Below are 25,022 nucleotides of genomic sequence, written 5' to 3' on the forward strand. Positions count from 1 at the left end.
GAGAAGGGTTTCTTCCTCTTTTATTTTCTGGAAGTTTGTACAGAATTGGTATTTTTTCACTTGGTATAACATACCAGTGAAGTAATCTAGGTCTAGAGATTTGTCAGAAGGTTCCTAGCAGTAAATTCAATCTCTTTAACATATAACTAATAAGGCTTTCTATTTCTTTTTAAGTGAACTGAGGTAATGCTTGTTTTTCAAGAAATTAGCTTCACTTAAATTGTCAAATATATGAAAATAGTTATTCATAACATCCCATCATTACACATTAGTGTCTTTGGACTTGTACTGATGTGTCCATTTTTATTCCTGATATAGTATAATCTGTGTTGTCTTTTTCCTTGGCTCCTATGCCTACTATTTTATCTATTTTGATCTCATCAAAGGATCAGGTTATGATTTCACTTGTTTTATTATTTTTGGTTTTCAGTTTCACTGATTTCTACTCTTTGTAAGTTTTCTTTCTCCTACTTACTTTAGATTTAGTTTGCTCGTCTCCTAGTTCAAGATGGAAGCTTCAACTAGGAAAAGAATTATTATTCTCATTTAATTCTGTAATGGTCAGAGAACACTCTGATTCTTACTTTTTTAAATTTCTTGACATTTTATTGCCTAGAATATGGTCCATTTTGGTAAGTGGGATTTCAACTAGATGTATGTTACACTATTAGATTATTGCCCCACAGTTCTTGGATGCTGCTATTTTGTTTGTTTTTTTAATCCCACCCCACCTCCACCCTCTTTCGTTTCAGTTCTAATTTTTTCTATCCTTAAGTTCACTAGTTTTTTCCTGCTCATATATATTCGACCTTTTCAGTGGTGCTGCCTCATCTTCAGTGGTAGAAGAATCCTAATAGTCTACTCTTGATTTCCTGCCCCTACCCAGACCTAGGGATGGTGTTTTAAAAATTATTTTTATTTTCCCCCAGCTGCAGTGGGTATTCTTCTGAGCCCTTAAGATGCTAAGATTTGATGTTCCTCCCTCATCTGCTTAAGGTTTTTGCTACTTGCGTTCCTGCTGTCTTCCCCTGTCCCCAGTCCTGCTCATCAGGCTCTGGTCAAGGTCCATAAAGAGGATCTGTGAATCCGATGGGTTCTATACTTCTTGCTAGCCCCCCCTAGGCCTTTAGAGGTTTGTCGAATTCTTCTTACCTACTTACACAGTAAACCTTTCTTCTTCCCATGTTCAGATGAATCAGCTCTCCTATATAATCTCTTCTTGGTGGTACCTGTTTTTCCTTTATTTCAAACTCATTGGTTGCCATGTAACCTCAGGTCTCTGATAAATTTTTTTTAAGTAATGATTTTACAGATTATCCACGCTTTTCTTATTGTTACATTCGGAATGACATTCTTTCTAGATTCCTACACCCCAGACTGAATTGGAAGTCTCCTGGTTACTGTTTTAAACTTGCCTAAAAAAGCAAACCACTTTCAATGAGCAGACTAGTGATAGTTCAACATCCACAAAAGGTTCCCTATACCCAAGGAGGCAAAGCATAGGATCTCACATCTAGGCTTCTCCGAACATAATCAAGGGTAGATAATTAACTAAAAGGAAACCATCTTTTATCCAATGACTTAAGAAATGGTTAGATGTGTTTTGTTTTGGATAGGTGCCTCCCATACTGAATAACGGCTGGCCAAAAACAATATATTCTTTTGTTAAGTCTAAATGCCAAAAATAAACAACACATTCATACAGCCAGCAAAGAAGAGAAGCAAAAAACATACCCAGAGAGACTACAGTAAGCAGAAATCATAATATAAAGTGAGTAACAGGTATGAGCCGGAGAAGCAAATAAGATGATGATGTGGTAATAACAGCACAGTACAATACAGCAAGGGACACTTGGTTCTCAAGACAAATGAATACCTTGTCATGAGAACTGTGTTCTATTTTCCTAAACAAAATTTCACTTCTCTTTTTTAGGTCTAACTTGCAAAGGCATTTATTTACAGAATGATCGCCTATTTCTCTGAGATCTGAAGAGATTGTTTCCACTAGGCCATGTAGTCTCCACTGATGTTCCCAATAAATATCTATGACTTGAGATAATGAGAGGTCTTCTCTGCTCCTTGTAACCTCTAAAAGTCCAGACTAAAGGATTTTGTCAAAAATAAAAGGAAATCAAAATCAGATTACAAACTGGAGCAAACTAATTTTGCTAGTAAGTTAATTAAGTGAATGAAAATGAAGTGCAAAAGTGTAAAGGTACAATTAAAATTACATGTACTATTGTATGATGCTACAGAAACAAAAAAGCATAAGTAGAAAATGTTTGAAGAACAAGAGACATATCATTAATTTGAAGCAGCAGGGAAATAAGACATTATTTGGCATGGGCAATAACCTGTAAGAATCAAGGACAAGATGTCCAATTCAAAGGGAAAAATCTGCAACCTAGAATACTCAGCAAGATTATCATTTAAAATAGGAGACAGAGTGACTTTCTCAGAGAAGCAGAAACTAAGAGTACAGCAATACTAAAGCTATCCTAAAAGAAATACCGAAAGGTCTTCTCTAAATAGAAAAGAAGCAAGAAGATATAAGAAACAGGAAATCACAACTGGAAAGTAAACCACTTAAGCCAGTATAAAGATCAAAAAGGAAAAAGCATGTATTTGTGAAAGTGATTATAAACACGACGACGAGCAGAAGCATAAACAAAGATGTAAAAGATATCAAAATGGTAAAACGTGGGTAGGCAAAGGCAATGTGAGCGAGGACAGCAGGAAATGTGTGGACAGACTTTTTTTTTTAAGAATGTGTTTGAACCCACTGTCTAAAGCAGTGGGAAATTATAGGAAGCAGTTTACATACTTGAAAAACAGGGTAACCATATATCATAAACATACAATAGATTCACAAAAACCAAAAACAGAACTACAACCATAAAATGAAAACATCAAATCACTAAAAGGAAAAAGGAAAGAAAAAAGAAACATAGAATCAACTGGAAAACAAAGTTTAAAATGGCAATAAATACACAGCACTCAGTGGACTGAATGCTCCAATCAAAAGACACAGAATGGTAGACTGGGTTAGAAAACAAGAGCCTACATTATGCTGCATACAAAAGACCCACTTTAGGGCAAAAGAAAAAGAATGAAAGTGAGAGGATAGAAAAAGATATTTCATACAAATAAAAATGATAGGAAAGCAGGGTTACAATACTTATATCAAGCAAAACAAATTTTAAAACAAAAGCCATAAAGAAGCACACTATATAAAGAAGGATACTATATACTGATAAAAGGGTCAGGATCAATTCAAGAAGAGAACTTTACACTTGTCAGCATATATGCACCCAATATAGGGACACCCAAATACAGGAAACAAATACTAACAGACATAAGAGAAAACTGATGGGAATACATTAATATCAATAGTAGGAAACTTTTATAGTTTCCTAATAGTGAAAGTGGAGAGTGAAAAAGTTGGCTTAAAGCTCAACATTCAGAAAATGAAGATCATGGCATCTGGTCCCACCACTTCATGGGAAATAGATGGGGAAACAGTGTCAGACTTTATTTTTCTGGGCTCCAAAATCACTACAGATGGTGACTGCAGCCATGAAATTAAAAGACGCTTACTCCTTGGAAGGAAAGTTATGACCAACCTAGATAGCATATTCAAAAGCAGAGACATTACTTTGCCAACAAAGGTTCGTCTAGTCAAGGCTATGGTTTTTCCTGTGGTCATGTATGGATGTGAGAGTTGGACTGTGAAGAAGGCTGAGTGCCGAAGAACTGATGCTTTTGAACTGTGGTGTTGGAGAAGACTCCTGAGAGTCCCTTGGTCTGCAAGGAGATCCAACCAGTCCATTCTGAAGGAGATCAGCCCTGGGTGTTCTTTGGAAGGAATGATGCTAAAGCTGAAACTCCAGTACTTTGGCCACCTCATGCGAAGAGTTGATTCATTGGAAAAAACCCTGATGCTGGGAGGGATTGGGGGCAGGAGGAGAAGGGGACGACAGAGGATGAGATGGCTGGGTGGCATCACTGACTCGATGGACGTGAGTCTGGGTGAACTCCGGGAGTTGGTGATGGACAGGGAGGCCTGGCGTGCTGCGATTCATGGGGTCGCAAAGAGTCGGACACAACTGAGCAACTGATCTGATCTGATCTGAGGAAACTTTACCACCCCTCTCACGTCAATGTATAGATCTTCTAGACAGAAAATCAGTAAAGCAACGGATATCCTAAATGACACAACAGAACAACAGTTAGAGTTAATTGATATTATCAAGATCAGTTCAGTTGCTCAGTCATGTCTGACTCTTTGCTACCCAATGGACTGCAGCACACCGGGCTTCCCTGTCCAACACCAACTCCTGGAGCTTGCTCAAACTCATGTCCGTCGAGTCCTCTGTCGTCCCCTTCTCTTCCCGCCTTCAATCTTTCCCAGCATCGGAGTCTTTGCCAATGAGTCAGTTCTTCGCATCAGGTGGCCAAAGTATTGGAGTTTCAGCTTCAGCATCAGTCCTTCCAATGAATATTCAGGACTGATTTCCTTTAGGATCAACTGGCTTGATCTCCTTGCAGTCCAAGGGACTCTCAAGAGTCTTCTCCAGCACCACAGTTCAAAAGCATCAGTTCTTTGGCTCTCAGTTTTCTTCACAGTCCAACTCTCACATTCATACATGACTACCGGAAAACCCATAGCTTTGACTAGATGGACCTCTGCCGGCAAAGTAATGTCTCTGCTTTTTAAAATGCTGTCTAGGTTGGTTGTAACTTTTCTTCCAAGGAGCAAATCTCTTTTAATTTCATGGCCGCAGTCACCATCTGCAGTGATATTGGAGCCCAAAAGAGTAAAGTCTCTCTCTGTTCCCACTGTTTCCCTATCTGCCATGCAGTGATGGGACCAGATGCGAAGATTTTAGTTTTCTGAATGTTGAGCTTTAAGCCAACTTTTTCACTCTCCTCTTTCACTTTTATCAAGAGGCTCTTTAGTTCTTCTTCGCTTTCTGCCACAAGGGTGGTGTCATCTGTGTATCTAAGGTTATTGATATTTCTCCTGGCAATCTTGATTCCAGCTTGTGCTTCATCAAGCCTGGAATTTCTCATGATGTACTCTGCACAGACGTTAAATAAGCAGGGTGACAACATATAGCCTTGACCTACACTCCCTTGCTGACTTGGAACCAGTCTGTTGTTCCATGTCCAGTTCTAACTGCTGCTTCTTGACCTGCATACAGATTTCTCAGGAGGCAGGTCAGGTGGTCTGGTATTCCCATCTCTTTCAGAATTTTCCACAGTTTGTTGGGATCCACACAGTCAAAAGCTTTGGCATAGTCAATAAAGCAGAAGTAGATGTTTTCCTGGAACTCTCTTGCTTTTTCGATGATCAAACAGATGTTGGCAATCTGATCTCTGGTTCCTCTAGTTTGTCTAAATCCAGCTTGAACATCTGGAAGTTCATGGTTCATGTACTGTTGAAGCCTGACTTGGAGAATTTTGAGCATTACTTTGCTGGTGTGTGACATGAGTACAACTGTGTGGTAGTTTAAATATTCTTTGGCATTGCCTTTCTTTGGGATTGGAATGAAAACTGATATTTCCCAGTCCTGTGGCCACTGCTGAGTTTTCCAGATTTTCTGACATACTGACTGCAGCCCTTTCACAGAATCATCTTTTAGGATGTGAAATAGCTCAGCTGCAATTCTATCACCTCCATTAGCTTTCTTTGTTCATAGTGATGCTTCTTAAGGCCCACTTGACTTCACATTCCAGGATGTCTGGCTCTAGATAAGTGACCACATCATTGTGGTTATCTTTTCTGTATCGTTCTTTTTGATGATCTTTTTTGTATAGTTCTTCTGTGTATTCTTGCCACCTCTTCTTAATATCTTTTGCTTCTGTTAGATTCATATCATTTCTGTCCTTTATTGTTCCTATCTTTGCATGAAATGTTCCCTTCGTATCTGTAATTTTCTTGAAGAGTTCTTTAGTCTTTCACATTCTATTGTTTTCCTCTGTTTCTTTGCACTGATCACTGAGGAAGGCTTTGTTATCTCTCCTTGTTATTCTGCATTCAGATGCTTATATCTTTCCTTTTCTCCTTTGCCTTTCACTTCTCTTCTCTTCTCAGCTATCGGTAAGGCCTCCTCAGACAACCATTTTGCTTTTCACATTTCTTTTTCTTGGGGATGGTCTTGATCACTGCCTCCTGTACAGTGTCATGAACCTCCATCCACAGTCCTTCAGGCACTCTATCAGATCTAATCTCTTGAATCTATTTGTCACTTCCAGTGTATAATTGTAAGGGATTTGATTTAGGTCATACCTGATGGTCTAGTGGTTTTCCCTACTTTTCTCAATTTAAGTCTGAATTTGGCAATTTTAAAGATACTAAAAATATTTTGGATGTAAGATATTACATCTAAAAAATACAGAATACACATTCTTTTCAAGTAGACATGGAACATTCTCCAGAACTGCCCATATACTAGGGTACAAAACCCAACAAATTTACAAGTATAAAAATTATCTCAAGCATCTTTGCTGACCACAATGGCATGAAAGTAGAAATCAACCACGGGAAAACAAATGAGGAAAAAAAAATTACATGGAGACTGAACAACATACTGCTAAAAAAGCCCTGGGTCAGTGCGGAAATTAAAAAGAAAATAAATACCTTGAGACAAATGACAGTCAGAACACAACCATACAAAATCCATGGGATACAGCAAAAGCAGTTATTAGAATGGTTCTTAGATACAGGCCTTCCTAGAAATACAAGAAAAATCTCAAATAAACCACCTAACTTACCACCTAAAACAATTAGAACAAGAACAAACAAAACAAAAGTCAGCAGAAGGAAGGAAATAATAAAGATCAGAGAAGAAATAAAATTAATAAAACCAAGAGTTGGTTCTTTGAAAGAGTAAACAAAACTGGCACACTTCTGGCTAGGTTCACCAAGAAGAAATGAGAGAGAACCCACATAAAATAAGAAATGAAAGAGGAGAAATATAACTGATACTGCAGAAAGACAACAAACATATAAGAATACTATGAACAATTACACGTCAACAAATTCGACAACCTAGAAGAAATGGACAATCTTCTAGAAATGTACAGCCCATCAAAACTCAATTTGAACAGACCAATCACAAAAGTGAAATACAATCTGTACTAAAGAAACTTTCTGCAAACGAAAGTCTAGGACCAGACGGCTTCACAGGCAAATTCTACCAAACATATAAAGAACTTCTACTAATCCTTCTCAAACTCTTCCAAGAAACTGAAGAGGAGGGAACACTCTCAAAGACATTCTATGAAGTCATCCTCATGCTGACACCAAAACCAGACAAAGATACCACTAAAATAAAAAATTACAGACCAATATCTCTGATATAGATGCAGAAGTTCTCAACAAAATACTAGCAAACAAAAACCAACAACACAAAAAAGATCACACACCACAACTAAGTGGGATTCATCCCAAGTTCACAAGGATGGCTCAACATTCGCAAATCAGTCAACGTGATATCAACCACATCATCAAAAAACGACACAAAAACCACATGGTCATCTCATTAGATGCAGGAAAAGGAAAGCATCTGACAAAATTCAACATCCATTTATGATAAAAACTCTTGTCAAAGTGGGTATAGAGGGAATATATCTTAACATAATAAAAGCTATTTATGACAAACCCATTGGCAATATAATACTTAACAGTGAAAAGCTGAAAGCTTTCAGCTTAAATATGTAACAAGACAAAGACACCGACTCTCACCATTTCTATTCTATTTACTCTTGGAATGCTTAGCCACAGCAGTCAGACAAGAAAGAGAAATAGAAGGTATCTAAATTGGAAGAGGTAAAACTGTTACTATATGCAGATCACATGGTACTATATACAGAAAGCTCTAAAGATTCCACACAAAAAATTACTAGAACTGATAAATGAATTCAGCAAGGTAGCAGGACATAAGATTAACACACAAAAATTGGTTGCATTTCTTTATACCAACAATAAAATATCAGGAAGAGAAAAAATTTTTAAAATATCTTTTAAAATCACAACCCCAAAATAAAATACTTAGGAAAAAGCCTCACTAAGGAGGTGAAAGACTTACACCCTGAAAATTATAAAACATTAATAAAGGCAACTGAAGATGATTCAAAGAAACAGATATATCTTGCTGTTGGATTGGAAAAATTAATATTGTTAAAGTGGCCATACTACTCAAAGCAGTCTACAGATTTAGTGCAATCCCCATCAAATCACCCATGACATTTTTCACAGAACTACAACAAATAAACTAAAATTTATATGAAATTATAAAAGCCCCAGCAATTGCCAAAGCAATACTGAGGAAAAAGAACAAAGCAGGAGACATAACCCTTCCAGACTTCAGACAATACAAGAAAACTATAGTGATCAAAACAGTGTGATACTGGCAGAAACAGAGATCTACAGATCAATGAAACAGAATAAAGAACCCAGAAATAAACCCATATCCATAAGGTCAATTAATCTTCAACAAAAATGGTAAGAATATAAAACAGGAGAAAGACAATCTCTTCAGCAAGTGGTGCTGGAAAAGTTAGACAGCTGTAAATCAATGAAGCTACAACATACCCTAACTATGTACAAAAGTAAACTCAAAATGGTTTAAAGACTTAAATATAAGACAAGATACCATCAAACTTCTAGAAGAGATCATAGGCAAAACATTCTCTAACATAAATTGTACCCATATTTTCTTAGGGCAGTCTCCCTAGGCAGAAGAAATAACAATGGAAATAAACAAATGGAACCTTACAAGCCTTGCACAGCAAAGGAAACCATAAATAAGACAACCCACAGAATGAGAGAAAATACTTTCAAACAATATGACAAATAAGCACTTAATTTCCAAAATATATAAGCATCTCATACAACTCAACAACAACAAAAAACAAAGAACCCAATTGAAAAATGGGAAGACCTAAACAGACATTTCTCCAAAGAAGAAATACAGATAGCCAATAGACACATGAAAAGATGCTCAACATCACTATTAGAGAATGCAAATCAAGACTATAATGAGGTACCATCCCATGCCAGTCAGAATGACCATCATTAAAAAGTGTACCAAAACACATGCCAGAGAGGATGTGGAGCAAAGGGAGCCCTGCTACACTGCTGGTGGGGATCTAAGTTGGTGAAGCCACTATGGGAAACAGCATAGTGGTTCCTCAGAAAACTAAAAAGAGAACTACCATAGGCTCTAGCAGTCCTACTCCTGGGCATATATCCAGACAAAATTATAATTCAAAGAGATATGTGCACTCCTACCTTCACAGAAGCACTATTCCCAACAGCCAAGACATGGAGACAACCTATGTGTCCATCAACAGGTGGAAGGATAAAGTTGTGGAACTCAGTCATAAAAATGAATGAAATAATGCCGTTTGAAGGAATGTGAATGCAATTAGAGATTATCACACTAAGTCAGAAAAAGACAAATACCATATGATATCACTTATATGTGACAACAAAAACTGCACAAACGATCCTATCTACAAAAAAGAAACAGACTCACAGGCATAGACAATGGACTTGCGGTTGCCAAGGGGGAAGGTGAACGGGCGAGGGACAGACTGGGAGTTTGAGGTTGGCAGATGCAAACTGTTACACAGAGAATGAATACACAAGGTCCTACTACACAGCACAGGGAACTATGTTCAATATCCTGGGATAAACGACAATGGAAAAGAATATAAAAAACATATGTGTATAACTGAGTCACTTTGCTATATAGCAGAAAAATCAACATTTCAAAAAAAAATAAAAAAGAGCAGATGCCACAAATCTCACTGAATTCACAACTCTGTTTACTTTGGTAGCTGAAAGTAAAATGGGACAGCAAATAAGAAGGAAGGAAAAGGATATCTGGGGAGGACACTGTCAAAGGTAAGAATAGTATCCAACAGCTTATTAGCAGTGGGAAAAAACAAATCATGCAGAACCAGAACTTTTTAACGGAGTAGACTGATACTACTTCGTGTAGGAGTAAAGAACCCAACTTAACATCCAATGCTCCTAGGGGTTTTACTATATAGACATACACAGCATGGTAATTAATGTTCATTCGAATGACATTCAACAATCAATAAAATGTTACTTTCTCTTCAGAATGCTCTATATAAGATTTTGGGTAAATAATAATTTTTCTAAGATTCCATTTTAAAAACAAGCCCTAAAGATAGTTTTAGCACTTAAATGAGAAGAATTAATTTATACTAGACAATTTATTTGAAAAACTCATTCTTTGTTAATGCCAAATAATCTTATTGCCTTAAAAAAAATGCTCAAATTCATAAAACACTTTGACCAATAAAACAGACTTCCTAATTTCTTCTATTCTCATGTTTATTATAGAAAAGGTAGCATTTATCTTTGAAATACCAATGAAGATTACAATTAGAGTAAAATGATGGTAGAGAATCCGCCTGAAATGCAGGAGACCTGGGTTCGGAGAAGGGATGGCAACCCACTCCAGTATCCTTGCCTGGAGAATTCTATGGACAGAGGAGCCTGGCTGGCTACAATCCATGGGGTTGCAAAAGAGTCAGAAATGACTGAATGACTTCACTTACTCATTCTCTATAGAAAAACTTGGAACGTGAATTTCAACTAGTCAACTGATTGTCTTTTTCTTCTCTTTGCAATTCTCTTCACTTAGCAATTAAAGACTTCTGAAAATCATATTAAACAAGCTTTAATCACTATTACCAAATTAAACTGGAAAGCAGTATTAAGGAAAAGGTTTTATCTATTCATAAATAATGTATCTCTTGGGAGGTCAGACCAAAAAGTTAATGACATGAAAACTTAATTCCAATTTCATATTCTGTACATAGAATAAATTACTAAAATTTACCCTGTTCTTAGGCTTCCCAAGTGGCTCAGGGGTAAAGAATCCATCTGCCAAAACAGGAGACTCAGGTTTGATTCCTGAGTCAGTAAGATCCCCTAGAGAAGGAAATGGCAACCCATTCCAGTATTCTTGCCTGGGAAATCTCATGGACAGAGGAGGCTGGTGGGCTACAGTCCGTGGGGTAGCAAAAGAGTTTGACAAGACTTAGAGACTAAAACACCACCTCTGTTCTTATTCTTACTACCCATGAAGTATTGAGTTGATTTATATCTAATACTGAATAAGGAAAAACACTCCCCCCGTTTTTTTCTCACACTACTACCACACTCAAAACATTTCTGACACAGATATATAGTTTTTTTCACTTATCCAGCAATTCTCTGACACCAGGTGGGTGTCAATTAATTCAGTTCTGACACAATCTATGTGGAGGTAGCATCAGATTCCACAGGTTAAGTGCTCAGTCTCACAAGACTCCCCTGCTTCCCCTACCAAGCCACTTCAGATGCCAATCACAAATCCCAAGTTGCCACCTATACTTCTAACTGATTGACAATAAATCAAGAATTCCAAAGACCCTCTCCTTGGGTTCAATAATTTGCTAAAATGGCTCACAGAATTCAGGGGAACACTTATATTTATTAGTTTACCATAAAAGGATATGATAAAGGATAACTAAGAACATTCAGACAGAAGAGATGCACAGCAAAAGCTACCGAGGAAAGGAACAGAGCTTCCATCCCTTGTCAGGCACTCCACCCTCCTAGTATCTCTATGTGCTCAACTCAGAAGTTTCACAAGCTCTGTCCTCTTGAGATTTTTACAAACATTTCATCACATAGGCATGATCAGTCATTAACTCAGTCTCCAATCTCTCTCCTTCCTGGAGGTTAGGGGAAGAAGGCTATTGCTGAAAGTTCCAACCTTCAGATCTTGCTGTGGTCTTTCTGGTGACCAGCTCCCATCATGAAGCTATCTCGGAACCCACCAAGTACTGCCTCATTAGAGTAAAAGCCACTCCTATCACCTAGGAAATTCCAAGGGAATTAAGAGCAATGTTAGAAACCAGGATCAAAGACCAAAAACCTAGTGCTCTTATTACTTAGGAAATTACAAAGGTTTTAGGATCTCTGTACAAAGATTTTAAGATTTACTGATCTCTCACTGGGCAGAGATCAATAAATACTTTTTCATAGCTACATTATTTAATCCTATTTAATCTTCACTACCTGAGAATTCCCACCTTATGGAGGAAGAAACCTCAAACTCAAGTGGTTATGAGATTTAGGTTAAGAAGCTAATAACATATATATTCTGCTTGGTCAGTTGTGTTGGAAAGTTGTACATGTGTGTTATGTCTAAAATCGATGTCTGAAAACTACCAAAAGTCTTATAAAATCTTGACTTTAAGGCCAGTATGGCTTAATAAAAGTAAGCTAGGGGAAAAAATGGTAAAAAATGAGAGACAGTCAGTAATGGAGAGCAATGACTTTTAACTATGGTCTCAATACTGGTAGCAAAGTCAATTTAGTTAGACCAAGAAAACAATTTTCTATTTTACTTCACTAAAAATAGTATGGAATAGAGTACTAAGAAATATCTTGTACAAGACAAATGGGGTATCCCAGGTGGTGCTAGTGGTAAAGAATCCACCTGCCAATGCAGGAGATGAGGGTTCAATCCCTGGGTCAGGAAGAGCCCTGGATTAGAAAACAGCAACCCACTCCAGTACTTTTATTCATAAAATTCCATAGATAGAGGCACTTGGCGTGCTACAGTCCATGGGGTCACAAAGAGTCAGACACGACTGAGTGACTACAGTACTACACTGGGCTTCCCAGGTGGCAAAGTGGTAAAGAATTTGCCTGCCAACGCAAGGGAGGTCAAGAGATTTGCATGGTGCCATCCCTGGGTTTGAAGACCTCCTGGAGTAGGAAATGGCAACCCAGTCCAGTATTCTTGCCTGGAAAATTCCATGGACAGAGGAGCCTGATGGGCTACCATCCATGGGGTCACAAAGAGTTGGAATTGCCTGAGTGACTGAGCACACACAATAATGGTAGTACTGTTTCGTGAAATTCTTGCTTCAGATATATTCATGTTATATGTGTATATTGATCTCTCAATTCAAAATATTATTTTACACAGTGAGTCATAAAGCCTGCCTGTAGACCACAGTGAGGATCCTAGACATTATTCTAAATGTGACAAGATTGGAAGCCAGTATAGAGAGGAAAAAAACAGGGAAATGACAAAATCTAAGTCCTTTCCAAAGACTACTTTAACCTTCACAGAAAGTACTTACAAATTCAAATGGGAAGGTAAGTTTAAAATAGGGAAACCTGGTGGACACTATGTAATCACATTTAATGCCACAATAGAAGAAAAGCAGTAAATATCAACCAAGTACCTCCTAATGTGATACACTGGAAACATTATTTATATAAGGTTCCTGGAAAAAATGCAAACTCAGACTCTGACCTCGAGGAAGCATTGGAAATACTCTATAAAAGGTGGAAAACAAAGTCAGTGTCATAAGGCTGCCTGGTTGGATGTTCCAAACTAAAAGAGACTACAGAGACACCACAACTCGATGCAATATGACACACGTGATTGGATCCTGAATCAGGAAAAAAAGAATTGCTCTAAAGTATGTTACTTGAGCAATTGGTAAAATCTGAACTCTATATAAGGCAAAAGTATTAATGTATATCAATGTCAAATTTCCTGAATTGTATTGTATTGCGGTTCTGTAAGAAAATGTCTTTTTAGTATATATGTGAGGCACTGGGGTAAAAGGGCATGGTATTGTCAACTTACTCCTGAATGTTTAAAGAAAAAGAAATGGAGAAACAGAAAAAATGTGGCAAACTGTTAATAATTACTGAAATCTAAGTGAGGGATACTGTTATGGGCTGAGCTGTATCCCCTTCCAGATGCATATGTTGAAGTCCCAACCCTCAGTACCTCAGAATGTAACTATCTTTTTGAAGATCTTTCCAACTATAATTAAAGCACCAGGAGACTAGTTTTGCAAAAACTGCTGAAGGACCTTCTCCAAAAGGAAAAGAAAAGGCCACAATTAGAAACAATACATTAATAGGATAATACACCACAATCCAGTGCAAGTTATCCCAGGAATGCAAGGATTTTTCAATAACCACAACTCAATCAGTGTGATACACCACAATAACAAATTGAAGAATAAGAACCATATAATCATCTCCATAGATGCAGAAAAAGTTTTGACAAAATTCAACACTTTATGACAAAAACCCTTCAAAAAGTGGGCATGGAGGGAACATGCCTCAACATAATAAAGGCCATAAATGACAAACCTACAGCTAACATCATGCTCAATGGTGAAAAGCTGAAAGAATTTCCTCTAAGATCAGGAACAAGACAAGGATGTCCACTCTCTCTCCTTTTATTCAACACAGTTTTGGAAGTCCTAGGCATGGCAATCAGAGAAGAAAAAGAAATAAAAGGATTCCAAAATGGTGAAGTAGTAGTAAAACTGTCACTGTTTGCAAATGACATGATACTATACATAGAAGATCCTAAAGATGCTACCAGAAAAGTGCTAAAGCTCATCCATGAAAGTTACACGATACAAAATTAATAAAGATCCGTTGCATTTCTATACACTAACAAAGAAGGGCTCAATGCAAAGATGGGCTCAGTAAAGGACAGAAATGGTAGGGACCTAACAGAAGAAAAAGATATTAAGAAAAGGTGGCAAGAATACACAGAAGAACTGTACAAAAAAGATCTTCACAACCCAGATAATCACGATGGTGTGATCACTCACCTAGAGCCAGACATCCTGGAATGTGAAGTCAAGTGGGCCTTAGGAAGCATCACTACGAACAAAGCTAGTGGAGGTGATGGGATTCCAGTTGAGCTATTGCAAATCCTGAAAGATGATGCTGTGAAAGTGCTGCACTCAATATGCCAGCAAATTTGGAGAACTCAGCAGTGGCCACAGGACTGGAAAAGGTCAGTCTTCATTCCAACCCCAAAGAAAGGCAATGCCAAAGAATGCTCAAACTACTGCACAATTGCACTCATCTCACACGCTAGCAAAGTAATGCTCAAAATTCTCCAAGCCAGGCTTCAACAGTACATGAACCGTGAACTTCCAGATGTTCAAGCTGGTTCTAGAAAAGGCAGAGGAACCAGAGACAAAATTGCGAACATCCGCTGGATCATGGAAAAAGCAAGAGAGTTCCAGAAAAACATCTATTTCTGCTTTATTGACTATGCCAAAGCCTTTGACTGTGTGGATCACAATAAACTGGAAAATTCTGAAAGAGATGGGAATACCAGACCACCTGATCTGCCTCTTGAGAAACCTATATGCAGGTCAGGAAGCAACAATTACAACTGGACATGGAACAACAGACTGGTTCCAAATAGGAAAAGGAGTACGTCAAGGCTGTATATTGTCACCCTGCTTATTTAACTTCTATACAGAGTACATCATGAGAAACGCTGTGCTGGAGGAAGCACAAGATTGCCGGGAGAAATATCAATAACCTCAGATAAGCAGATGACACCACCCTTACGGCAGAAAGTGAAGAACTAAAGAGCCTGTAGGAGACAGGAAGAATAAAACGAAAGCAGGCCCCAGCAAGGGCTGCAAAAGAAATTTATAATTATTGATAAACTGGATGCTATAACGCATGAGACTCTCGGAACAAGTCCAGAGGGAACAGTTCACAATCTTGAAAACAAGATATGATCCTGGGGTCGGAAAACCCACCCCAGACTGTTTCTCAACTGGCGTCTCAGAGTCACATCTTTTACGTATCTGGTGGAAAGTCTATAGATAAGAATATTAGTCTTAGTTATTGATTTGTTATTGATTAGTTTCCTAATTACTCAACAGTTAATGATCATTCTGTTCTTTTGCCCTGAAGGCCACATGAGTTATAGTTTAACTCCCCGTTTATTCTTTCCTTCACGGCTGAAAGTATAATAAAGCTGCTTGGATTCAGTTTCAGCGCCTTCACCTTGGAGCGGTGTTGGTCCCCTGATCCTCGCTTTTCTCTGAATTCTTGTGTCTCGTTTCTCATTCTCTTACCGTATTGCACTTTTGGAAACCCTGCTTGTCAAGCTGGACTTGACAGAGCCTCTTGATGAAAGTGAAAGAGGAGAGTGAAAAAGTTGGCTTAAAGCTCAACATTCAGAAAACGAAGATCATGGCATCTGGTCCCATCACTTCATGGCAAATAGATGGGGAAACAATGGAAACAGTGTCAGACTTTATTTTTCTGGGCTCCAAAACCACTGCAGATGGTGACTGTAGCAATGAAATACGCTTACTCCTTGGAAGGAAAGTTATGACCAACCTAGATAGCATATTCAAAAGCAGAGATGTTACTTTGCCAACAAAGGTCTGTCTAGTCAAGGCTATGGTTTTTCCTGTGGTCATGTATGGATGTGAGAGTTGGACTGTGAAGAAGGCTGAGTGCCAATGAATTGATGCTTTTGAACTGCGGTGTTGGAGAAGACTCTTGAGAGTCCCTTGGACTGCAAGGAGATCCAACCAGTCCATCCTAAAGGAGATCAATCCTGGGTATTCATTGGAAGGACTGATGTTGAAGCTGAAACTCCAATACTTTGGCCACCTGATACGAAGAGCTGACTCACTGGAAAAGACCCTGATGCTGGGAAAGATTGAGGGCAGGAGGAGAAGGGGACAACAGAGAATGAGATGGTTGGATGGCATCACTGACTCGATGGATGTGAGTCTCAGTGAACTCCGGGAGCTGGTGATGGACAGGGAAGCCTGGCGTGCTATGGTTCATGGGGTGGCAGAGAGTCAGACACAACTGAGCAACTGTACTGAACTGAACTGAACAAAGAAGGATCAGAAAGAGAAATTAAAGTAACAATCCCATTTACCGCTGCATCATAAAGAATAAAAAGCTAGGAATACCTACCTCAGGAGACAGAAGACCTATAGGTGGGGAAACAGTGGAAACAGTGTCAGACTTTATTTTTCTGGGCTCCAAAATCACTACAGATGGTGACTGCAGCCATGAAATTAAAAGATGCTTACTCCTTGGAAGGAAAGTTATGACCAACCTAGATAGCATATTCAAAAGCAGAGACATTACTTTGCCAACAAAGGTTCATCTAGTCAAGGCTATGGTTTTTCCTGTGGTCATGTATGGATGTGAGAGTTGGACTGTGAAGAAGGCTGAGCGCTGAAGAATTGATGCTTTTGAACTGTGGTGTTGGAGAAGACTCTTGAGAGTCCCTTGGACTGCAAGGAGATCCAACCAGTCCATTCTGAAGGAGATCAGCCCTGGGATTTCTTTGGAAGGAATGATGCTAAAGCTGAAACTCCAGTACTTTGGCCACCTCATGCGAAGAGTTGACTCACTGGAAAAGACTCTGATGCTGGGAGGGATTGGGGGCAGGAGGAGAAGGGGACGACAGAGGATGAGATGGCTGGATGGCATCACTGACTCGATGGATGTGAGTCTCAGTGAACTCCGGGAGTTGGTGATGGACAGGGAGGCCTGGCATGCTGCGATTCATGGGGTCACAAAGAGTCGGACACGACTGAGCAACTGATCTGATCTGATACTCCAAAACCTGTAAGATGCTAATGAAAGAAATCAAAGATGATACAAGTAGATGGAAAGATATATCAATTTTCTTGAATTGAAAGAATCAACATTGCCAAAATGACCATACTACCCAAAGCAATGCACAGATTCAATGCAATCCTACCACAATTACCAATGTCATTTTTCATAGAGCTAGAACAAAAAAAAATCTTAAAATCTGTATGAAGTTACAAAAGACACTGAGTAGTCACAACTACCTTGAGAAAAATGGAGCTGGAAGAATCAGGCTATACTGCAAAGCTACAGTCATCAAAATGGTATTGTACCAGTACAAGAACAGAAATATAGATCAATGGAACAGGAGAGAAAGCCCAGAAATAAACCCACACACCTATGGTCAATTAATCTACAACGGAGGCAAGATCTTTCCAGGTTGCTCAGTGGTAAACAATCTGTCAGCCAATTCAGCAGAGGAGGGTTCAATCCTTGGGTTGAGAAAATTCCCTGGAGAAGGGATAGGCTACCTTCTCCAGTATTCACGGGCTTCTCTGATGGCTCAGACAGTAAAGAATCTGCCTGGAATGCAGGAGACCTGGGTTCAACCCCTGGGTCAGGAAGATCCCCCCGGAGGAGGTCATGGCAACCCATTCCAGTATTCTTGCCTGGAGAATCCCCCATGGACAGAGAAGCCTGGTGGGCTACAGCCCATGGGGTCGCAAAGAGTAGGACGTGACTGAGCGACTAAGCATAGCGCACATAATGCATTAACACATAAAACAGAAAACAGCACGATCTTCTCAGGCCTCAAAAAACAGCAGGGGAAGAAAGAGGTCTCAGGAAACTTTTGGACTTTCCTGGTAGCTCAGACAATAAAGAATTTGCCTGCAATGGAGGAGACCGAGTTCAATCCCTGGGTCAGGAAGATACTCTGGAGAAGGAAATGGCAATCCACTCCATTATTCTTACCTGGAGAATCCTATGGACAGAGAATTGGGGTCCATGCGACCACAAAGAGTCAGACACACCTGAGTGACTTTCACTTCAAAGGAGACAAGAATATACAGTGGAGAAAAGACAGTCTCTTATAAGTGGTGCTGGGAAAACTGGACACCTAAATGTAAGAAAATGAAACTAGAACATTTTTTAACACCATATACAAAAATAAATTCAAAATGGATTAAAGACCAAAATATAAGACCAGATACTATAAAACTCAGAGGAAAACATAGGCAGAACACTCGGACATAAATTGCAGCAATATCCTTTTCAATCCGTCTCTTAGAGTAATGGAAAGTAAAATAATAGATAGTTTATTATTTTAAAATAAATAAGAAATGGAAAACAAAAATAAACAAATGGAACCTAATTAAACTCAAAAACTTTTGCACAGCAAAGGAAACTGTATACAAAATGAAAGGACAGCTCACAGGATGGGAGAAAATATTTGCAAACAATGCAACTAACAAGGGATTAATCTCCAAAATTTACAAACAGCTCAGGCGGTTCAACAGCAAAAAAACCAACAACTCAATCAAAAAATGGGCAGAAGATCTAAACAGACATTACTCCAAAGACGACATACAGGGAATTTCCTGGCAGTACAGTGGTTAGAACTTAGCAAGCACTTCCATTCCCAGGGGCCCAAGTTCAATCTGTGGTCAGGGAACTAAGATCTGGAAAGTTGTGCATTCAAAGGACAGAGAGAGAGAAAAGAAGACATAGAAATGGCCAAGAGGCACATGAAAAGAAGCTCAACATCACTAATTACTAGAGAAATGCAAATCAAAACAACAATGATGTATCACCTCACACCAGTCAGAATGACTTCATTAAATGTCTACAAATAATAAATGCTGGAGAAGGTATGGAGAAAGGGGAGCTCTCCTGCACTGTGGGTGGGAATGTAAACTGGTACAGCCACTATGAACAGTATGGGGATACCTTAAAAACTAAAAATAGAGCCACTATATGATCCAGCAATCTTACTCCTGGGCAAATATCCAGAGAAACCCATGGTTAGAAAGGATACATGCACTCTGATGTTCACTGCAGCGTTGTTTACAACAGCCAAGACATGGAAGGACCTAAATGTCTGTGAACAGATGAATGGATAAAGAAAATGTGGTACATATATACAATGGAATATTCCACTAAGAAGAATGAAATAATGCCATTTGCAGCAACATGGATGGAGATTATCATACTAAGTGAAGACAGAGAAAAACAAATATATCACTTACATGTGAAATCTTAAAAAATGACACAAATGAACTTACTTAGAAAACAGAAAACACTCACAGGTTTAGCAAACAAACTATAGTTACCAAAAGGGAAAGGTGGGGAAGGGAGAAGAATTTGGGAGCCCGGTATTGACAAATACACACTACTATATTTAAAATAGATAACCACCAAGGACCTACTGTATTGCACAGGGAACTCTACTCAATATTCTGCTGCTGCTGCTGCTAAGTTGCTTCAGTCGTGTCTGACTCTGTGCGACCCCATAGACGGCAGCCCACCAGGCTCCTCTGTCCCTGGGATTCTCCAGGCAAGAACACCGGAGTGGGTTGCCATTTCCTTCTCCAATGCATGAAGGTGAAAAGTGAAAGTGAAGTCGCTCAGTCGTGTCCAACTCTTAGCGACCCCATGGACTGCAGCCTACCAGGCTCCTCCATCCATGGGATTTTCCAGGCAAGAGTACTGGAGTGGGGTGCCATTGCCTTCTCTGACTCAATACTCTATACTAATCTAAATGGAATACAAATTTGAAAAAGAACAGATATCTGTATATGTGTAACTGAGTCACTTTGCTGTATACTTGAAACTAATTTACAACATTATAAATCAACTCTGATAATAATTACAAAAAAACAAAAAAAAACACCCCTCAACTATTTAACCTAATACAACTTGACCTAACACAAATTGAGGTCAACCAACTACAGCATGTACATATTTTAAAGTATAAGTGGAAAAACTACCTACAGAGACCATGTACTGGGCTATAAACAAGTCTGAATAAATTTTAAAGACTGGTTATCTCTAATAAGCACAATGACGTTAGTGAGAAATTAGTTTAAGAATACACACACACGTCAAAAAAATCCCTACACAATGGGAAATTAAAACACCTAACCTTATAAATAAGAATGGATCAAAGAAAAGAGTAAAGGATGTTAGAAAATATGTTAAGCTGAAACAAAATAGTGTAACTTATCAAAGTATATGGAATCAAGTTTAAATGGTACTTTGAGAACAATTTATTGGTTTAAATGCATTTATCAGAGGAGAGGTGCTACAAACCAATTACCTATGTTTTCACCTAAGAAGCTAGAAAAAGAGGAATAAACTAAACCCATAATTAGTAGATAAAAGAAAATAGTAAGAGAAAAATGAATAAAATATAAAATGGATAAATAATGTAAAAAAAATCAATGAAATCAAAATGGGTAACTTAAAAGATTAATAAAATTGATAAACTGATATAAAGGCTGACAGAAAATAGAGGAGAGTAAACATATAACAAAATACAAAAGAGGAACCATTACTACAATTCTATAAACACTAAACAGACAATGAGAGAGTATTTTGAAGTACTTTTGCCAATAATTCAACAGCTTGGATGGGATGGATTAATATATGAAGGACAACAATGATCAATACAAGCTAAAGAGGAAACAAAATCAGAATGGCTCTGTATCTACTAACAAAGCTAACTTCAATTAAAACCCTTCCCACAAAAAAACTCCAGGTACAGGTATTTTCAGCAATACATTTTACCAAACACTTAAAGAGCAAATAACATCCATCCTATACAAACTCCATCAGAAAATAAAACCTCTCAATTCAAGAGGACAGCATTACTGTTATTTGAAGAAAAAAAATTACAAGAAAACCACAGACTAATATCTCTATGAATATAGAAATAAAAATCCTTAAAATAATGCTCATGCTTCAATTTTTTAAAAATTAAATGATAAAACTGAACATATTAACAGAATACAAGACAAAATCCACATAATCAAAGTACATACCCAAAAAAGTACTTAAATTCAACAAAATTCATGATTAAAAAGATAAAAATCTCAGCAAACTATAGGTGAGTTCCTCAACCTAATATATGAAAACTCTAATATCATATTTAATGGTAAACTACTCAATCTTTCTTCCTAGGACCAGGAATAAAATAAAGAATTTTACTCTCATCATTGAAATTCAACATTGCATCTGATGTCCTACTTAGCACATTAAGACAAGAAAAAGAATTTTAAATATCTTTATTCAGTCATTATCCTGTACATAAATATACTTACTTATCTACCAAAAAGCACTAGAAAAAGAGAATTTATAAAAGTTACAATATAAAGTCAATGAACTTTACTTCTATGTAAAAGACAAAACATACTCTAAAAAAGTATATGCTAATTACAATGGCTTCCATAATATGAAATAATGGTATTAAAATGAACACTAAAAACTTCAAAATATTGCCAAGAAACATTAAGACAAACCTAAGTAAATGGAGACATACATTGTCCACGAATGACACATTATTAAGGTATCAATTTTCAAGTTGGCCTACAAATTAAATGCAATTCCAATAAAAATCCGACCAAATATTTCTGTACAAATTGAAAAGCTGACTGTAAAGTTTTTTCAAAAACAAAACCAATTTAGGAAAATAAAAACAAAGATCCAAGACTAGAACTATCTGACAGCAAGACTACTACAGAGCTATAGAAATCAAGCCAATATAACACTCTCTAAACAAGGCATCAGCAAACTTTTACTTAAAGGGTCAGACAGTAAATACCTCAGGGCTAAGGGCCATATGGTCTTTTAAAACCACTCAACTGTTTGTATTATAGTTTTTACTCCAACAAAACTCTTTTACCAATTGGGTGGGGGCAGGTAACCAGTAGGTTCTTATCCTGTTCTAGATACGAACCATTTGCCCCAGATGTGTATTACAAATATCTCTTCCTCACTGCAAGTTTCCTTCTATACTCTCATAATGTTATCTTTTGATAAACAGATGTTCTGAATTTTGATCCAACTGAACACTTGTTTTTTTACACTATTTATATGCCCTGTCCAAATAATCTTTACCTACTTCAAGGCCACAAAAATTTCCATTTTCTTCTACACACTTGTATAGACATGCAATTCATCTGTAATTGATTTTTGCATATGGTGTGATGTAAATGTCAATAAAGTACTTTTCTTATGGCTATCTCACAGACTAAAGCCATTTATTTTGATCATCTTTCCCCCCACTATACTGTAGTATCATCATTGTCACTTATCAAGGATGTACTAATTGTATTCATGTGTTAGATTTATTGCCCATAACAACAAAGAAACTGCATTTTTTTAATCAAGTATTTATCAAATCCTCCAGCTAGAAACATGAAGGCTTTCTCTTATCTGGTGTGTAACGGGCAATCTCCCTGGGGAAAAGATTGGAGAATAAAGAAAGAAGTCCTCTAAGTGGGACTTGGCACTTAATTTCTGAAAATATCTTGTACTTTATAAGATTTCAGATGAAAGTTTATTAAATATTCTATCGAAAACAAAACTTCTAAGAATATCTTCCCATAAGATGCTCTGTATATATGAATTCATATTCTAAGAAAAAATAGTCAGTCAAGTAACAATCTCATTGATACTTCAAGTGTTAAGTCACTTAGTCATGTCTGACTCTTTGTGACCCCATGGACAATAGCCCACCAGGCTCTTCTGTCCATGGAATTCTCCAGTAAAGAATACTGGAGTGGGTTGCAATTTCCTTCTCCATTGATACCTCAGGGAAAAGCTAAATTCTAGTGGACTGAGGGCTTGATACTATGTAGAAATTTAAGAATCAAAAAGTATGTGATATGCAACTAAAATAATCTTTCTTTGCAGAGAAAAGAAGGTAAAAATGGAACTGAAGACAATTTCAAATAGGTCCATCACAGGTAGCATTAAAAATAACAACTGGCAACAAACAATTGACATTATCTATTATATTTTCATAACCCTGAAAGAAACTGAAGTGCTTTCATTTGAATCACACTTACCACACCAGTATTACCATGATACCTGAACATTAACTTGTAAGAAAACAATTATTCTAAAAATTCTTGCATTTCTGCACATCTTTCTGGCAGAGGCACTAATGTGTTCTAGACTACTATCTCATGGTGGTGTTAGAACAACCAACCTTGGAAGATAAATGATCTCCCTCCAGAGCAAAAATTAGACTTGTTAGTAAACAAGTAGCATAATCTTTCTCTCCTGAGCGAAGTCAGACAAGTTTTCTGGCTACCTCCATATTACACTGCAGAAATTGGGGCTCAGGGAATTGGTCCAAATGTTGATACTCTAGCTAATGTTACTACTGTCAGTAATAAACTGTCCTTTCTGACCCAAGTCTTGAGTTTTTTACCAGCATTTATGAAACAGTGGTAGGCTAATTTGTTAGCTTACAAGAAAGTTAAAAATCTCAAACCTACTACCATTTTGGAGAGAAAGAATGGATGCTGACAGAGCCACAGCTCTCCTAGAAAATACGAGGGCCTTATGGTTTAATTTATACAATCTGAGTGCAGTCTGTAGGGACTAGCAACAAACATACAGATCAAACTGTATAATAAATCAGGCAATGAATAGTCCCCTACTTTACTGCCTGGTAATTAGGAAGAATTGGGGACAGGGATGCAGACTGCTGCCAGGGAAGAAGCTGATTCATAGTCAGCTGCTTGAATGGTGCTCTGGTGGTTGCTAACTCTTCCAGAAGAGAACACCTCTTCATCAGTCTAGTGGTCAGATTCAGGAACAACTAGCAGTAGGATATGTCTCCTTCCATTTTCAGACACTGTAACAGAGATATACATCTACTCTGATCATGAAAGCAGGGGAATTATTACATAGCTTCATTGCTACTATAGTCAAATTTGATGTAATCAATAAATTATAAATTCAGTACCCCAAGGAGCTTGAAAGCTGGAGAACCACTGATTTAGATACTTTCTAAATGTATTTCCTTCCTCTATAAACTCTGAGCCTACTCTTAATATCTTTTTTAAAGAATTAGTATACAGAATACATGCAATTTCTAGTTTTCTTAATGATACCAATCTAAAAGAATTATTTCCTGTTTGTACTTCCTCTGTTTACTGTCTCAATGACTTATAAGTTACAAATATTCTTTTCAGCTGTTTCATTCTCGTGTTTTAAGCAGTGCATGACAAACACCACATAATCTAGAAAATTCACTGTAGTTTAATTTTTTAAAAACATCCTATCACCTTTTGATGGTTCAAGGCTATATTTAATTTGATCAGTGTTGTCTGGCAGTAATAAAAGGCACTTACAAAATTTTAAGTTTTCTAGTATTCATATTAAAAAGTAAAGAGAAATGGGATATATTAATTTTAATAAATGTATTTTACTTAACCTTATCAATTATCATTTCAACATGAACATTCATATAAAAGTCATTATTGATAATATATCTCAAATTCTTTTTTTCATGCTAAGTTTTCAAAATCTTGTATATTTCACGCTTACA

At 37.5% G+C, this 25,022-nt stretch overlaps 1 protein-coding gene and 1 long non-coding RNA gene across 7 annotated transcripts in view; one reads left to right on the forward strand and one right to left on the reverse strand.

Moving 5' to 3' along the window:
• LOC147359223 (uncharacterized) overlaps positions 1 to 2,059 on the forward strand; it is a 28,823-nt gene extending 26,764 nt beyond the window's left edge. Inside the window, exon 2 of the long non-coding RNA XR_015140192.1 lies at positions 1,934 to 2,059. This is a non-coding gene — a long non-coding RNA (uncharacterized LOC147359223). The remainder of the gene's footprint in view (positions 1 to 1,933) is intronic.
• The window catches only part of NUDCD1 (NudC domain containing 1), a 93,267-nt gene that overhangs the window by 7,093 nt on the left and 61,152 nt on the right, over positions 1 to 25,022 (reverse strand). For 2 of the 6 annotated variants that reach the window (XM_086335351.1, XM_086335347.1), the window contains one exon: positions 19,984 to 24,326. The exons of 3 other annotated variants lie outside the window; for them this stretch is intronic. In XM_086335351.1, the coding sequence (XP_086191477.1) occupies positions 24,268 to 24,326 (59 nt within the window). In that variant the 3' untranslated portion in view covers positions 19,984 to 24,267. Of the gene's footprint in view, positions 1 to 11,503; positions 11,911 to 19,983; positions 24,327 to 25,022 lie in introns of those variants that run through there. One more of the 6 variants, XM_086335348.1, reaches the window with a different exon arrangement.

Source organism: Bos grunniens, chromosome 14, assembly GCF_055505025.1.
Source record: "Bos grunniens cultivar Pamir isolate PY7600 chromosome 14, Bosgru_T2T1.0, whole genome shotgun sequence".
NCBI classification, from domain to species: domain Eukaryota; kingdom Metazoa; phylum Chordata; class Mammalia; order Artiodactyla; family Bovidae; genus Bos; species Bos grunniens.